At 39.7% G+C, this 17,436-nt stretch overlaps 1 protein-coding gene across 2 annotated transcripts in view; it reads left to right on the forward strand.

Moving 5' to 3' along the window:
- Positions 1–17,436, forward strand: part of LOC115214904 (receptor-type tyrosine-protein phosphatase T) — a 186,700-nt gene that overhangs the window by 70,105 nt on the left and 99,159 nt on the right. For both annotated transcript variants that reach the window (XM_029783961.2, XM_029783962.2), the window contains exons 2-3: positions 2,672–2,704; positions 14,005–14,049. In XM_029783961.2, the coding sequence (XP_029639821.1) occupies positions 2,672–2,704; positions 14,005–14,049 (78 nt within the window). The remainder of the gene's footprint in view (positions 1–2,671; positions 2,705–14,004; positions 14,050–17,436) is intronic.

Below are 17,436 nucleotides of genomic sequence, written 5' to 3' on the forward strand. Positions count from 1 at the left end.
AATAAAACATTTGGTTTCTTTAGAACATCCCTTGCATCTTTCTAACCAATGTGGTAGGCATACGTTAGGGCAGTGCTTTTCAAACTTTTTGCTGGAGCAGAACCCCGAGGAAACATTCCACTGGCTCAAGGAACCCCTGTGCAATAATTTGTCTTTTGCACACATATCTGCACAGGAGAATTAAAAATTACTGCCGATTTTAGCAGTTTTGTAACTTCTTGCGGAACCCCTGGACTGTACTGGCGGAACCCTGGTTGAAAACCACGGCGTTAGGGACAGTTGTAACTTTACTGAAGACTGGGTCATGAATTCACTTGTACAGTAAGTTTGTTGATTCCCCTCAAGCTTTCATTAAACTTTAATTAAACTTCTTAGAGTAAAACATTTTATTTTTTCTTCTGCTTTAATATGAAGATAGTGAAAGTGGAAGTTATTGACTGTCAACTAATAGAAATTCTTTTATCATCTTGAGCTGCTCACTGCTACAAGTAAACATATACCAACAGTATTGCTTATTGTCATAGGATGGAATAACTGTTATGTAGGTGTACATTTAAAAGAATGCATAAAAGAAACATGAAAATAGGGTTCAAATGCAATGCATATCTTCTCTTTTCTAGTACTTAATCAGAAGAAATATTAAGCTCAAAAGTAATCATAAAGTTTGCATTTGTAAATAAAATAAAATAATTGTTTACATAGATGGCTAATATTTGAATGTATTTTCATACTGTCATCACCAGTATCTGAAAGACATTGCTTTGATATACACCTGTGTGTGTGTGTGTGTGTGTAAGATTGTATCTATCTCCCATATATGTTCAGTATTTGAAAGTATTTTGTGCTATTAACTGAAAGAAAGATATAGTGTTGCTATGCACTTGTGTGAATATATACCTATTGTTTCTTGGCATTTTTTATTTCCTATACAATCTACTCATCCCAGTATATGACTGGTTGAATAGTGATACGGTTTGTTTCCATAGTATCCAAGTATACCATTAAAAAAAGGCAAAGATTTGAAATGAAAAACAAAAAACAATAACAAATACATACCTGTTTTGCTTAGTAACTCAATGATAATAAATGTAAACATGTTTCTTTCTGAGAAAATGGGCACTCCAACAATCAATTCTGCAAATGAAGGTGAGCATAATTTTAGGAGTACACATATTGGATGGTTGTGAGGTTATGTATAATTATGGTGAGCTGGCAGAAACGTTAGCACGCCGGGCGAAATGCGTAGCCATATTTCGTCTGTCGTTACGTTCCGAGTTCAAATTCCGCCGAGGTCAACTTTGCCTTTCATCCTTTCGGGGTCGATAAATTAAGTACCAGTTATGCACTGAGGTCGATGTAATCGACTTAATCCCTTTGTCTGTCCTTGTTTGTCCCCTCTGTGTTTAGCCCCTTGTGGGTAGTAAAGAAATATATGTTTAATTATGGTAGTCGTGCACAAAATATCTCTCCACTTGCCTCTGAGCCACCAAGGGGTTCTCTGTGTAGTCGTTTGTCTTATCAAAAAGTGCAGCCAAATCTCCCCAAAATTATTTTCTACTTTCCTAAGGAAGGAACACAGTAGACGGTGTAGTTCACTGCTTTGGTTGGAATGTTTTTGATCATAGATCATCTTAATCAGGGTTAACCTGGGCTTAAGCACAAGTACAGCAATCACTGGTTCATCGTGCCATCACCACTGCGACTAAAATAGTCTCTGCTCCTTTAGCGTTTAAACCGGCCATATCCGTCCAAAAGTATTCTACCTGTTTTATGTTCAAACTGGCCAGATCTGGTCTCTCACACCAGCCCTACAATATCGTTTTAAAAATTAACAGCTACCTCATGAAAATCTTTTGGCTCCAAGATAATGCCTGATTAGTTAAGGCAATGTGGATAAAAAAGGATTAATTTTGGCAGAATAATGTGAACACTAAAGGGTTAAACTTGCTGATCATTTAGCTCTCCTATAACTTTTACTTAAAACCATTGATTGTGATACCTTCCCTCCATGCCGACCTTGCAGTAACTTATATTGAGAACATTAACGATACAAATGCTTTCCCTATACCTCTGCCATTCTAAGGAGCCAGAGCGCTCTGTCGTTTGAAACCCTAAATCTGTAAATGTGATGGATCTACTTAGCTTTCTGAATATTTTTTTGCATATTTAAGTTTGATGACTGTGTGTGTGTGTGTGTGTGTGTGTGTGTGTGCGTGTGCGTGTGTGTGCGTGCGTGTGTGTGCGTGTGTGTGCGTGCGCGTGTGTGTGCGTGCGCGCGTGTGTGTGTGTGCGCGTGTGTGTGCATGTGTGTGCGTGTGTGTGTGTGTGTGTGTGTGTGTGTGTGTGTGTGTGTGTGTGTGAGAGTGAGTGCTGATATTGGTGCTCTATAAGATTATTATATTTATACTGATTCAGATAAAGGATTTCACTCTTATCATTCTCGTTGCCACTGTTGTCATCATCTTCCTTAGATTATTATCTATACCCACCACCGCCACTGGAATACTTCATTGCTATTATCTTTCTTGAGGGAATATTTATAGGACTGGAATGACATCTTTCTTAGATAAAGGTTTTTACTTTTTATATATGAATTAAATTATTTTTTTACCCACCTCACACACATTTATCCACTAACAGTAAATTTTTACAATTTTTCTTTCTTTTACAGAAAGAATACTCGCTTACCACTATTGGAACCATGGTAAGTATTTTACCCTCCCCCACCTATTTTCTCTCTCTCTCTCTCAATCTTTGTTACATTTACCAGTATCCAAAAACAGTCTCTCAAAGATAGCTAATTGCTTTTGTTGCAGTATTTTCTAAGTGTGTCATCATAATTGGCTGAAATGATTTGAGTACTGAACTGAATGACTTATTTAGTTGTGTGCTTTATATGATTAAATTAAAATTCTACATGCGTAGACTTTGATTTTCATCACTCCAGGATTATCAGTAAAATGAGCACCAGTCATATAGTAGTAAAGGGACTCTTTTACTCTTTTACTTGTTTCAGTCATCTGACTGCGGCCATGCTGGAGCACTGCCTTTAATCGAGCAACTCGACCCCGGGACTTATTCTCTTGTAAGCCCAGTACTTATTCTATCGGTCTCTTTTGCCGAACCGCTAAGTTACGGAGACATAAACACACCAGCATCGGTTGTCAAGCAATGCTAGGGGGACAAACACAGACACACAAACACACACACGCATATATATATATATATATAATATATATACATTTTTCCCCCTCAAATATAGTATTCAAACTAGTTGCTTCGATTTTGTCGCCCGCCCTCCCACCCCCACCACCAATACCGGAAGTTTCTACCCTAATACCGGAAACTACCCCCTCCCCCACTAGCACCTATGTAGGGTTTATCTGAACATATAGCGCAAAAATTGTGAAAAGTATGCAGGTTGTAGTCTAGAGTTTCCATATGAAATCTGCCAAATGCAAGCTTTCTTTTCAGGTACATGACACTGCTGTCCCTCGTCCCAGGGTCTCTGATGCCCACACCTCCCAAACCCTCAGAGTTGGCACGCTCAACGTTGGCACATTGAAGGTAGGTCTGGAGAGATTGTAGAGCTGCTTGAACGGAGACGTGTGGATGTATGCTGTATCCAGGAAGTAAGGTGGAGAGGAGGTTCTGCTAGGCTCCTCACGGGCAAGGAACACAGGTACAAGATTTTCTGGGCAGGGAACATTGACGGTGTCGGGGGCGTGGGTATACTTCTCGCGGAGAAATGGATAGGTAAGGTAATCGAGGTAGTCAGAATAAGTGACAGAGTAATTAAAATTAGATTAGTTCTTCACCATAGGACAACTACCATCATCTCGGCATATGCCCCTCAACCAGGGCTACCGGAAGGACAAAAAGACCATTCTATGACACCCTATTGCGGACTACCTCATTGACAAATGACAGTGACCTTCTCTTCGTGGCAGGTGATTTCAATGGACATGTTGGACGACATGTCAGGGGCTTCCATGGCATCCATGGAGGCCACGGTTTTGGCTCTCGAAATGAGGAGGGAACCAGGCTGCTGGAGTTCTGCGATGCAAATGACCTTATGGTCTGCAATACCCACTTCAGGAAACCCACCTCTCACCTAGTCACCTACCGTTCTGGCAGACACACCAGCCAGATTGACTACATCCTTGCCAGAAAAAGGGAAAGAGGGCTGATTATAAATGCCAAAACCTTCCCAGGCGAAGAATGTACTCCCCAACATAGATTAGTAGTTAGCGACTTCAGGATCAGAGCTAAATGGTCGCCCAGAAGAAGACCAGCTTGGAGGAGAAGGGTCTGGAAGCTTAAAGATCCTGCAAATGCACAGAGATTTAGAGACATACTACTCGAAGCCTCTGACGAAATAGAAGGGGATATAGCTTCACTTAATGTGGAAGACAACTGGAGATTCCTACGGGACAATCTGCTGACAGCCACTGACCAGATCTGTGGATGGAGCAAAGTACCATCTCGACCCAGAGTAACATGGTGGTGGAACACGGTGGTTGACGGGGCTATTAGACAAAAGAGACAGGCTTGGAAGGACTGGAAGAACGGTGGTAGCAGGGAATTGTATCAGACAGCCAAAAGGGAAGCTAGGAGACAGGTTTATATAGCCAGAGGGGAAGCGGATAAGAAAAAATTTGCCAATGTTCTGAGCCGTGAGGATGAAAGACTTGAGGTATTTCGTGTTGCAAGACAGTGTGTGAGAGAGAATCGTGATGTGGTAGGAGAGAAGTGTGTTCGCATGGATGATGGTTCACTTGCGCTAAATGAGGATGCAAAGAGAGAGGTTTGGAGATGCCACTATGAAAGTTTGCTGAATAAAGAAAATGAATGGGATAAAGAGAGTCTGCCAAATGTTGACCCAACAGAGGGACCAGCTATCCGAGTTGATAGTTCCGTAGTAGCTAAGGCAGTTAGGAGCATGAAGACAGGGAAAGCCCCAGGCCCATCAGGAATTACTGCAGAGATGCTCAAAATATCTGGCAGTGTCGGCTATAACCTAGTCACCCGTATAGTCAACCAGGTGATACACGAAGGAGTCATACCCAATGACTGGTGTAGCAGCATACTAGTCAACTGCTACAAAGGTAAAGGTGATGCCCTGGATACAAATAATTACAGAGGTATCAAGCTGTTGGATCAGGTAATGAAGGTTACGGAGAGGGTCTTAGCCCAACTAATTAGAGAGAGAGTTAGTTTAGATGAGATGCAGTTTGGGTTTGTCCCAGGGAAAAGCACCACTGATGCTATATTCCTGGTAAGGCAGCTGCAGGAGAAATACCTAGCCAAGGATAAGCCCCTGTACCTGGCTTTTGTTGACATGGAGAAAGCCTTTGATAGGGTCCCCCGATCCCTCATCTGGTGGTCAATGAGGAAACTAGGGATAGATGAATGGCTGGTGAGGGCTGTGCAAGCCATGTACAGAGATGCCGTAAGTAAGGTTAGAGTTGGCAACATGTACACAGAAGAATTCAAAGTAGAGGTTGGGGTCCACCAGGGTTCAGTACTCAGCCCCCTCCTATTTATCATAGTCCTCCAGGCAATAACGGAGGAATTCAAGACCGGTTGCCCCTGGGAGCTCCTCTATGCTGACGACCTCGCTCTAATCGCTGAGTCACTATCAGAACTGGAGGAGAAGTTCCAGGTGTGGAAGGAGGGTTTAGAATCGAGGGGCCTTAGAGTCAACCTAGCTAAAACCAAAGTACTAATAAGTAGAAAGGTAGAAAACCCACAAATATCATCAGGAAGATGGCCCTGTTCGATCTGTAGAAAAGGTGTAGGTAGAAACTCTATAAGATGTACCCAGTGTAAGCTATGGACACATAAGAGGTGCAGCAATGTCAAAGGTAGGCTAACTGGGAAGATAGTTTTTGTATGTGGCAGGTGCTCTGGAGCACTGACCTCCGAAAATCTGCAGAAAACAACTTCTGTCACTTTCCGGGGGGAAAAACTAGAAGTAGTTGATAGTTTCCGCTATCTAGGTGACCAAGTCAGTAGTGGGGGTGGGTGCGCTGAAAGTGTAACTGCTAGAATAAGAATAGCCTGGGCAAAGTTTAGGGAGCTCTTACCTCTGCTGGTGACTAAAGGCCTCTCGCTCAGAGTAAAAGGCAGACTGTATGATGCATGTGTACGAACAGCTATGCTACATGGCAGTGAAACATGGGCCGTGACTGCTGAGGACATGCGTAAGCTCGTGAGGAACGAAGCCAGTATGCTCCGATGGATGTGTAATGTCAGTGTACTTACTCGACAGAGCGTTAGTACCTTGAGAGAAATGTTGTACCTAAGAAGCATCAGTTGTTGTGTGCAAGAGAGACGATTGCGCTGGTATGGTCATGTGGCGAGAATGGATGAAGAGAGGTGTGTGAGAAAGTGCCAATCCCTAGCAGTTGAGGGAACCCGTGGAAGAGGTAGACCCAGGAAAACCTGGGACGAGGTGGTGAAGCACGACCTTCGGACGTTAGGTCTCACCATGGAAATGACTAGAGACCGAGACCTATGGAAGTATGCTGTGCGTGAGAAGACCCGGCAAGACTAGTGAAGCCATAATCCATGCCCCTACCTGGGACGTAGTCAGTCCACCTGTGCATACCTTCCTTCTTGTGACACTTGTGAAGACCTGTTGAGGCAAGTGAGAATCGAATCGAATCGTATCAAATCAAATCGAACCAAATCAAAATAGATGAACATCAATGGAATTTGTATCCTTGTGGTACCAGTGCCGGTGGCACATAAGAAAACCATCCGAACGTGACCGTAGCCAGTACCGCAATGACTGGCCTCCGTGCTGAGGGCACGTAACAAACACCATCCGAGCGTGGCCGTCCGCCAGCCTCGTCTAGCACCTGTGTCGGTGACACATAAGAAAACACCATCCGAGCGTGGCCGTCTGCCAGCCTCGTCTGGCACCTGTGTCGGTGGCACATAAAAAACACCATCCGAGCGTGGCCGTCTGCCAGCCTCGTCTGGCACCTGTGTCGGTGGCACATAAAAAAAAACACCATCCGAGCGTGGCCGTCTGCCAGCCTCGTCTGGCACCTGTGTCGGTGGCACATAAAAAACACCATCCGAGCGTGGCCGTCTGCCAGCCTCGTCTGGCACCTGTGTCGGTGGCACATAAAAAACACCATCCGAGCGTGGCCGTCTGCCAGCCTCGTCTGGCACCTGTGTCGGTGGCACATAAAATCACCCACTACACTCTCGGAGTGGTTGGCGTTAGGAAGGGCATCCAGCTGTAGAAACACTGCCACATCTGACTGGCCTGGTGCAGCCTTCGGGCTTCCCAGACCCCAGTTGAACCGTCCAACCCATGCTAGCATGGAAAGCGGACGTTAAACGATGATGATGATGATGATGATGATACGACGGGCTTCTTTCAGTTTCCGTCTACCAAATCCACTCACAAGGCTTTGGTCGGCCCGAGGCTATAGTAGAAGACACTTGCCCAAGGTGCCACGCAGTGGGACTGAACCCGGGACCATGTGGCTGATAAACAAGCTACTTACCACACAGCCACTCCTGCGCCTAGGGTTTCAGTTCAATGGAATATATCTTGTCTACTAATGTAAGAATTTTTTATTGCTAAGTTTAGTGACAGGGTGGCAGAAAACAGCAATTGGCAATAGTAATGCTTTAGAGTATTTATTTAATCTTGTCAGTCTTTGTTTTAAGATCTCACAGCAATCAGATTTTGTTTTTCATTCCTCTGGTATCTGTAAAATAAATATCAAATATGCACTAGTGTTGATGCAGTGGGCTACACTACTTTCTGAGAAAGATTTCTAGTGTGTGAAATTAATATTAGCTCTGGACATGGAAGATATCTTTTCTTTACCCACTAGCCTTTTTACCTACACCTCCTGCTTGGTGACATCGACTCAGTTTGATTAGGGCAAGCTGTATCTTCTCTTTATAAAGCAGTAGTAGCAAAACTTCATTTGAGAGTAGTTGATCTATGATATTTCGGTTGTGTATGGATTGACTTTATCTTTCATATATGTGTTGATGAAATATGTTTGCATATCAGTTGTTGTTGCTTAACCCCAGCTTGGCAGAGCTATGATGAAAGAGGTTTCAGATGTGAACATACATTCTGTCATTTTTTTTCAGATCTACAATGTGTCCTTCCATTTTTAGATGGTAGGATGTAATTTGGAGGAAGATTTGGCTTCTATTTCTACCAAGACTTCTTTACTAGCTCATCAAATATTAACAAATATTAGTGTGTACTATAGTCGATTCTCAGTACTGCAAGATAATAAAACTACTTGGTTTATTCTTACAGTACCACTACTATTTACAGCTATAAATTGTGCTGTTCTAAAATACCACGTTACAACTAGTTAGGCATGACCATTTAAAAATCTAGCCTCTTAACCATAGAGGCAACACTGTCAGTGACAGTACACTATTGTTAATTTATCAGACAGCTAGCCCAAAATTATGTTAATTTGTCTAACTAGAGCAGTGTATATATGTGTATGTGAAGATATATACAGTGTGCACCACAGCGTATCATTTAAACCTGGTTTCCAGTTTTCAATATGAATTTGTAATGGCCATCCTATCCATGTTAGTATAGACAAACAACTGTGAGTGTAACAGTAAATGAGTATGTGATTATACCAATATATGTGTGTGTGTGTATATATATATATATATATATATATATATATATATATATGTTGTAACAAAATGTCTTTTCCGTTTTCGTTCTGTTGATTTTTTCGTCTTCCTGTGATGTCCTGTACGTATATATATTTATATATGCATGTATATATACATGTAGATGTCCTGTACGTATATATATTTATATATGCATGTAGATGTCGGTATGTACATATATGTTTGTATGTATGCATATATTTTATTTATTACACTATATATATATATATATATATATATATAATAAATATTAGGGAATAAATCCAAACTTACAGGGAAAAATCAGATTTAGGATTGAATCCAATTTTATAGTAAAATATTATATTATATTAAATTAGATTTAATTATAATTATATTATATTAAATTGATTTGCATAATAGTGGTTTTGTCTCTAATTTAATATAATATATATATATATATATATATATATATATACCGGAGTAAACACATAAATGTGAAACAAGGTGGAAAAAGAGTACTAAATACCAGGGGTAGAGTAATATGCTTTATTTCAAAGCAGCAGCAGAAGTTCAACAAAACCTGTTACTCTGAGTTTCACGTTCCCGTTCGTCGATATATATATATATATATATATGTACTAGCAGTCATTGATTAGGTAATTACCTTTACTGTTTTTCGGGCCGAGAAGCTAGAAAAATAGGTATATCATGTAGAAGAATAGCTTTACGGAATCCAGTTGACTGCAATGATGCTGAAAAGGTTGCCAGTCAAGTGGGGCATCACTGTACATATAGAAAAAGCATTGCATGTTGTGCATTTGTTTGGTGTTTGCATTTTGATGATCTTTTTTTTAGGAGACATTTTTTTGATTAGGAATATCAGTAAGTAATAGTGAAAGGAAATTACAAATGCTATGTCCTGTAAGTGTTAATGCTGAAATTCCAATGATTTATTACAGGAATGGTAGGTAAGGCAACAGTAAGTAACAGTCCAATGAAATTACAAATGCTGTGTTCTGTCAGTCAGATTTAGGTTTACTCGTCCTGTATGTGTGTATTAGATAAGAGTAAAACATGTCATAATTGAAGTAGAAAAAAGATGGATTTCATATATGAACTTCTATTTGTTCTTCCAGTTGCATTCCAGCAACTTTTAGTGTTTGGTTCTGACTTTTATTAATGCTCATGGCAAAAGAAACTGTAAGGGCTTAAATTTGAATGGGACTAGATGGTATAACTGGTATGTGAGGAACGAAGACGGTGTCACGTTTACCACAACCAGTGAGAATATTTGCCTCAACACATAGGTTTGTGCACAATTAGTGTTGCCTCCCTTGAACCATTTACTTGCACTTTATGGGACAATCACACGCAAATGGACAGAATCTCTCTCTTATAAATATATCAGGTCATCCCATAAGTTCTGTCCAAATTTTAAATAAAGAAAACAAGTGATCAAATGTTATATTTAATTGAAATTTAATCATCAATGTACTTTCCCTGATTATCTATGACTTCCTTCCATCTGTTTACAAGCTTTTTAATCCCATCAATGTAAAACTCTTTCGGTTTCAAAGCGAAGAACTCTGAAATGTCAGTTTCAACCTCCTCCTGGCTTGCGAAAGTTATGTCCCCCAAATGATTCTATTATGAAACAAATGGTAGTCTGAAGGAGCAAGGTCGGGAGAAAAAGGTGGATAAGGAATTTTTTCCCAACCAAGCTCTTCAATCTTCTGTGATGTGATCTTTGCAGTGTGGGTTCACGCATTGTCCTAATAAAACATTGCTCCTTTTCGATTCACTAAAGTGAGTCTTTTTTCTTCAAAGCTTGGTTCAAACGCTCTAATTGCTGACAGTAGACTTGAGCATTAATTGTTGCATTAGGTGGTGACAATTCAAAGTGAATTACTCCTTTGCAATCCCACCAGATAGAGAGAAGAACCTTTTTTCCATGAAGTTCCCTTCTCGGTTGTGGTTGAGCTTTTTCCCTTTTAACAAGCCACTGTTTATGACATTTAACATTTCGATAGAAGATCCATTTCTCGTCACCAGTCACAAGTCTATTCAAAATGGGTGAAATGAGTTCGTGAGAATGGAGAGAAGAGCAGATGTCAACTCGGGATTTGCGGTTGCTTTTGGACAATGCATGAGACACCCATTTTCCAAGTTTAGGAACCTTTCCAAGTTGTTGAAGATGATGATGAACTAAGTTTATTGCCAATTCTTCAACTGATAATGCAGGAATTTTCTCCAAGTAATGCCTCAAGGAGTTTATCATCAAACTCAACTGGACATCCTGTTTGATCTTCATCTTCAAGGCTGAAATCTCCACTTCCGAATTTTGAAAACCATCTTCTGCAAGTTCTTTCATTCAAGCATTCTTTCCCATAAACTGAGTTTGTTTTGAGTCACTTCGGCTGCAGAGTTTCCTTTTTTGTACTCTTAAGCATTATGTGCCTCAAGTACTCTTTGGATACTTCCATATTAGAAAGGGTTTTAATTAAAGAAATTTTAATTCTATTATTCTGTAAAATAATATTCAATTAGTTTAAATGTACACAAAGGCATAAAAATAGTTTTTAATTCCATTAGACATTCTAAAATACTATTAAATTTCATTCAGTTTTAAAAAAGGTAAAATTGGACAGAACTTATGGGATGACATGACATATAGATATATCATCATCATTATTTAAAGTCTGCTTTCCATGCTGGTATGGGTTGGACAGTTTGATTGAGGACTGGCAGCATCAGGCTCCAGTCTGATCTGGCAAGGTTTCTACAGCTCGATGCTCTTCCTAATGCCAACCACTCCAAGAGTGTAGTGGGTGCTTCTTACGTACTACTGGCATGGGGGCCAGTCTGGCAGCACTGGCATCAACCATGTTCGAATGGTGCTTATTATGTGCCACCAGTTCAGGAGCCAGTCCGGTGGCACTGGCATTGACCATGCTCAAATGGTGCTTTTTACGTGTCACTGGCATGGGTGCGAGTCAGCTGGTACTGGTATTGACAACAATTTCACTTGACTCAACAGGTCTGCTCAAGTACAGCATATTGCCCGATGATTGAAGGGTGCTCTTAAATGGGCTGGTTATGCAACATTGGCATAAGCCACAGCTATGATCTCACTTGGCTTGCTGGGTCTTCTCAAGCACATCATATCCCCAAAGGTTTCAGTCGTTTGTCATTGCCTCTGAGAGGCCCAACGTTTGAAGGTTGTGCTTCACCACCTCATCCCAGGTCTTTTTGGGTCTATATCTTCCACAGCTTCCCTCCACTGTTAGGGTGTGACACTTCTTCACACAGCTGTCCTCATCCATTCGTAACACATGACCATACCAATGCAGTCGTCTCTCTTGCATACCATATCTGATGCTTCTTATATCCAGTTTCTCTCAGGGTGCTTACACTGTTGTGTATGTACACTGACATTACACATCCAGTGGAGCATACTACATTTCTTTCAAGTCTGTGCATGTCCTCAACAGTCACAGCCCATGTTTCACTGCCATGTAGCATGGCTTTTCACACTCATGTGTCATACAATCTACCTCTCACTCTGAGAGAGAGGCCCTTTGTTAACAGCAGAGGTAGGAACTCACTGAACTTTGCCCAGGCTATTCTTATTCTAGCAGCTACGCTCTCAGAGCATCCACCCATGCCACTGACTTGGTCACCTAGATAATGAAAGCTATCAACTACTAGTTTTTCCCTCTGGCATGTGATGGAAGCTGTTTTGTGCACATTTTCAGTGTTTATTATTCCTGTGCATTTGTCATACACAAAAACTATCTTCCCAGTTAACCTTCCTTTGACATTGCCGCGCCTCTTATGTGTCCATAGCTTACATGGGTACATCTTATGGGAGTTTCTACTTACGCCTTTTCTATGGATTGAGCAGGACCATCTACCTGAAGGGATTTGTGATTTGTCTGTCTTCCTACTTACTAAGACTTTGCTTTTTGGTAGATTGACTCTAGAGCCCTTTGATTCTAGCTAGACCTTGATTCCACACCTGGAACTTCTCTAGATCTGGTAGTGACTCAGCTATTAGAGCAAGGTCATCAGCATAGAGGAGCTCCTTGGGCATCCTGTCTTGAATTCCTTTGATATTGCCTGGAGGACTATGATGAATAACAGGGGCTGAGGACTGATCCTTGGTGGACCCTTACACACATAATGGGCTTCATTCAGTTTCTATCTTCCAAATACTAAATCACAAGGCCTTGGTCAGCCAAGGGCTATAGTAGAAGACACTCGCCCAAGCTGCATGCAGTGGAACTGAACCTGAAACCATGTGGGTGGGGAAGAAAACTTCTTAACTATAGCTATGCCTGCAACTTTATACACAAAGAGACATATGTACATAGGTGCTTTCCACATGACACTGGCATGGGTGTTTTTCTTTATGTGATACTGACATGAATGCTTTTTATGCAGCACCAGCATGGGTGCTTTTTATGTGACACAAACGTGGATGCTTTTCATGTGGCACTTGTAAACCTGCAAGACAAGAACTTCTCAAATGACAGTGAGATGTCTGTATGCATAGATGGCCACAGTTTTACTTCACTTGATGTACCTTCTCAGGAAGTCTTGGTCCAAGGACACTAAAATAAGAAGAATGATAAAGCTAAAGTGAAGGATGAGTATAGTGTCTGTGCTTATTTGGCAAAAAAATGAAAAAAGCAAAGAAAAAACAACCCTATTCCAAAATATAACAAAAGTAATTTTTTCTTTTAGAAATTAACTCTAAATACTTCATCTGTCTCTCCCCCCCCCTCTCTCTCTGTATTTGTCTGTCTGTCTGGCCACCCACTCTTACTGACCTTGTGCCTCCCCTTAACTTTCTAAATAACATTTTTAATGGTTTGTTTTTAGAAATGCATGAATTTTCAAAGGTATAGATTATGATTATGTTGAAATAAATATAAAAATATTTTTTTCTTTAATCAGAGAAAAAATAAAAAATAAAAAAGGAAAAGAAATTTTTAAATTTTTAACCATTGAATAGCTTATTCTTGCATTTTAAAAAATATTCATGGACTTAATCATTTAACTTTAACAATGCAAAATGTGCTTTGCACATATCAGGCACTCAGGTAATGCCAGGTAACTCTGCTAGTATACTTATGTGTGTGTGTGAAAGGCGAAAGATGACCAAACCCTCCAGTTCTATTTTCACTTCTTAACTAGTGCTGACTTTTTTTTTTTTTATTTTGAAACAAACTGAAGAATTTCTATAATTAACAATTAATTGTATTAAATACATTTTACAGTTCTATATTTAAGAGATGTAAATACATTTTCTCTGATGTTTTGTAAATTAATATTTGTATTTCTTTTTCTTTTCAGATATATCTGATAGTTTACAACATTCTGATGGCAGATGGGTGCCAAGTCAGTATTTACTTTAAGTTTTTCATATTGATACTGATTTAAAAAAATTTTCTTTCTTTTTTTGAATTGTAACTTGTGCATTTATTAAACAGTGAGTGTTATTTAAAAATGAATTTGTATTGGAGTAAGAAAGAGTTGGAGGAAGATTCATGGTATTGTTATTTCTGTAGAGCAAATCTTTATATATAAAAGTCAAGTTGTGTGTCTGTCTCCTACGATTTAGATTCCTAACTACTCCCACATTTTGCGGTGCAGTTTAACCAAAAGCAGGTATCTTATAGTCGTGATTCATATCGAGCCCTTCTGGGTATTAGCGCGCGTCTACAATGAGTCTACGATTTTAAAAATAATTTACCATCATTTTTTTCCATTTTAATGCATTTTTTTTGCTATTATATAAGGGAAGTAACTCTCTAAAAATGTCTACGATGAGTCAACGATTAAAAAAAAAATTTACCATCATTTTTTCCCCATTTTTAATGCATTTTTTTTGCTATATTTTGGCTATAACTCTCTAAAAATGCTTTGTAGTTATTTCCCTTACAAACCTGAGCAACGCCGGGCGACACTGCTAGTGTGTAATAAGAATGTTATTTGACATGCAAGCATGCTATTTAATAATGAAACAAAGGTGCTAAGCATCAAAGATCTCTAGAGGCCTTGTGATATAGTATTGGGTCATCCCATAAATAATGCAGTTTTTTATACTTTTATTTTTCAATATTAAGATCAACAAATTTCTTTTTTAAGCTAAAATATACTCTCCTGCATTTTCAACAATGCTCTTCCATCTATATGATAGATTTGCAAGACTCCTGTTCCAAAATTCACTTGTCCATGACGAAAAATACTCCCCCAATACTGTATGAGCCACATCTACAGAATTCATATTTTTTCTGTCCAAATGATTTTGGAGACTGTTGAATAAATGATAATCAGATGGGGCAATGTCCAGCAAATATGGTGGGTGGGGCATTGTTTCCCATTCAGACTGCTCCAGCCTTTGGAATGTCATCCTCGTTGTATGTGGCTGAGCATTATCCTGATGGAAGAACATCTTTTGTCTTTAAACCAAAGATGGTCGTTTTTCTTCTAGTGCAGGTGTCAATGAATGGTTGAATGACCAAATCCAAGCTTCTCTGCAGTTATGATGAGATTTTGTTCTACCAGAGTTTGCAAGACACCCTTGTCGAGCTCTACAGATCTTCTAGGATGAGGCTCGTCTTCTAGGCTGTAGTTTCCGGCTTGGAATTTCTGGAACCATCGTTGCCACTAGCTTATGCTTATTGTCCGATCCCCATATACTGCATTAATATTCCTCACACTTTCTGTTGCATTGTTGCCTTTATTGAACACATAAAACAAAATATGCCAAATATGCTCCTTTGTCACTTCCATTAATGTTTTGAAAAATAACTGTTAAAATGAAATGGCACTCTTTAAAACTTGCACAAAGAATAAGGACAAGGTAAAATTACTACCTGCTTTTATAGCAAGTTGATGCAGGTAGTTTATTCCCCCCACCCCCCAATTTTTTAGTCCATGCAATTGAAAAAAACCATGTCAAGATAAAAGACTCACATTTACACATGATGGGTTTCTTTATTTTTACCTACCAAATCCACTCACAATGCTTTGGTTGGTCTGGGGCCATGGTAATTGGACTGAATCTGAAAGCATGTGGTTGGGAAGTAAATTTCTTAACCAACCATAGTGCTGTACTTGCATCAAGAGAGAGAGAGAGAGAGACAAAAAAAGAGAAAATAAAAATGTTTTGAGTGTTGAAGTGATGTTGCCTTGGGAGGGCATTGCAGTATTGTATATGAATGGCCTTAAAATATACAGCAGTGATTTTGGAAATCATGTGAATGGCAATGTACATTGCTTCTAATAGAGATGGGATATCACGATATGTAGCCAAAGCCATTATGCCCTACCTACTTTGCTACCATTGGACTTAGAAAGAGGGTAGATTTTTTTTTTTTTTATTGGAGAGGAAAGCAGAGGAGTTTCATCATAGCCGAGGTATGTGAAAGAAAAACTAAAACTGAAAGCAAAGAGTAAATTCTCACCTAGAAGTAAAACAAACTAGCTAACTATATGGTTGGAGTGGTTATAGTTACATCTGGATTGGTGTGCATAATAGGAGGGGAGGCACAAGAGTTCTACAGTGTGGGTTAAAAGAACTGGAATGTTCTTAAGAAACTTCAATGTTGCTCAGCACTATTAACTATTAACAGGAGTGATACTGTCAGAAAGTGCTGAATTTTTGTGAAATTGTTTATACATACATACGTACGTACATATTCACTCGTGCACACACACGCACAAAATGTGTTTAAAAAATATCCAACTTTATTTTTCCCCACCAAAATTTTTACTGTGTGAGCAAATTCCTTTGGGTGAGAGGTGGCGCCACCCTTCCTGCACATGCATGAAATTTTTGCACCTGTAGGTCACATCAGTTTCCAGCTGTTACACTTAGAGTACAGACGTATAGTACACACACATCAGATTTTTGTTTTCATGCAAGTTGACCAAATGCATTGAGCAGAGACCATAAACCCATGTCACATCACCAGTGAGGATGATCTTCATGAAGTCTAGGGCATGGTTTGCATGGTTCAGAATGTCTTGAATAATTTCCATATGGAGTTGCTTCTGCTGCTCCACCATCAGCCTGGGGAGGAATTTTGTCAACAGTCCCCCACATTAAAATGGAATGCAGTGATACTGTGTTTATTCCCACTTCATGATTAAGTTCCTTGATTGTTGCATGACAGTCTCCCATGACTGTTTGCCGAACCTTCTCAATTGGCTCCTTGTTTTGGTTTGTGAATTGTCTGCCTGAGTGTACTTTGCTCTTCACTGAAGTGCAGCAATGTTTGAAGTGGTCATGCCACTCCTTGATCTGAGTTTTGCACATGGCATCATTGCCAAATGTCTTCTGAATCTTCTGGATAGTTTCAGCTTGAATATCACCAACCTTTTAGCAAAACTTGATGCATTTTCTCTGTTTGATGCATTTTATGAAAATAAAAATCTGATTAGCATGGACTACACGTCTGTATTCTAGGTGCAACAGCCAGTAACTGGCAAGGCCTGCTCATGCAAAAATTTTCTTGCATGTACTGGAAGGGTGGCGTCACCTTCCACCCAAAGGATTTTGCCCATGTGACATTAATTTTGGCAGATAAAAATGAAGTTAGATACTTTTTGAATGCACCTCCCTCCCTCCCCCCTCTCTCTTTCTCACACACACATGCAAATAGGTTTGGTGATGAAAACAAGGAAAAATATAAGTCAAAACATGAGTATATATATATATATATATATATATATATATATATATATATATATATATATATATACTTATGTTTTGAGTTA

This window comes from Octopus sinensis, linkage group LG8 (genome assembly GCF_006345805.1).
Source record: "Octopus sinensis linkage group LG8, ASM634580v1, whole genome shotgun sequence".
In the NCBI taxonomy this organism is placed as follows: domain Eukaryota; kingdom Metazoa; phylum Mollusca; class Cephalopoda; order Octopoda; family Octopodidae; genus Octopus; species Octopus sinensis.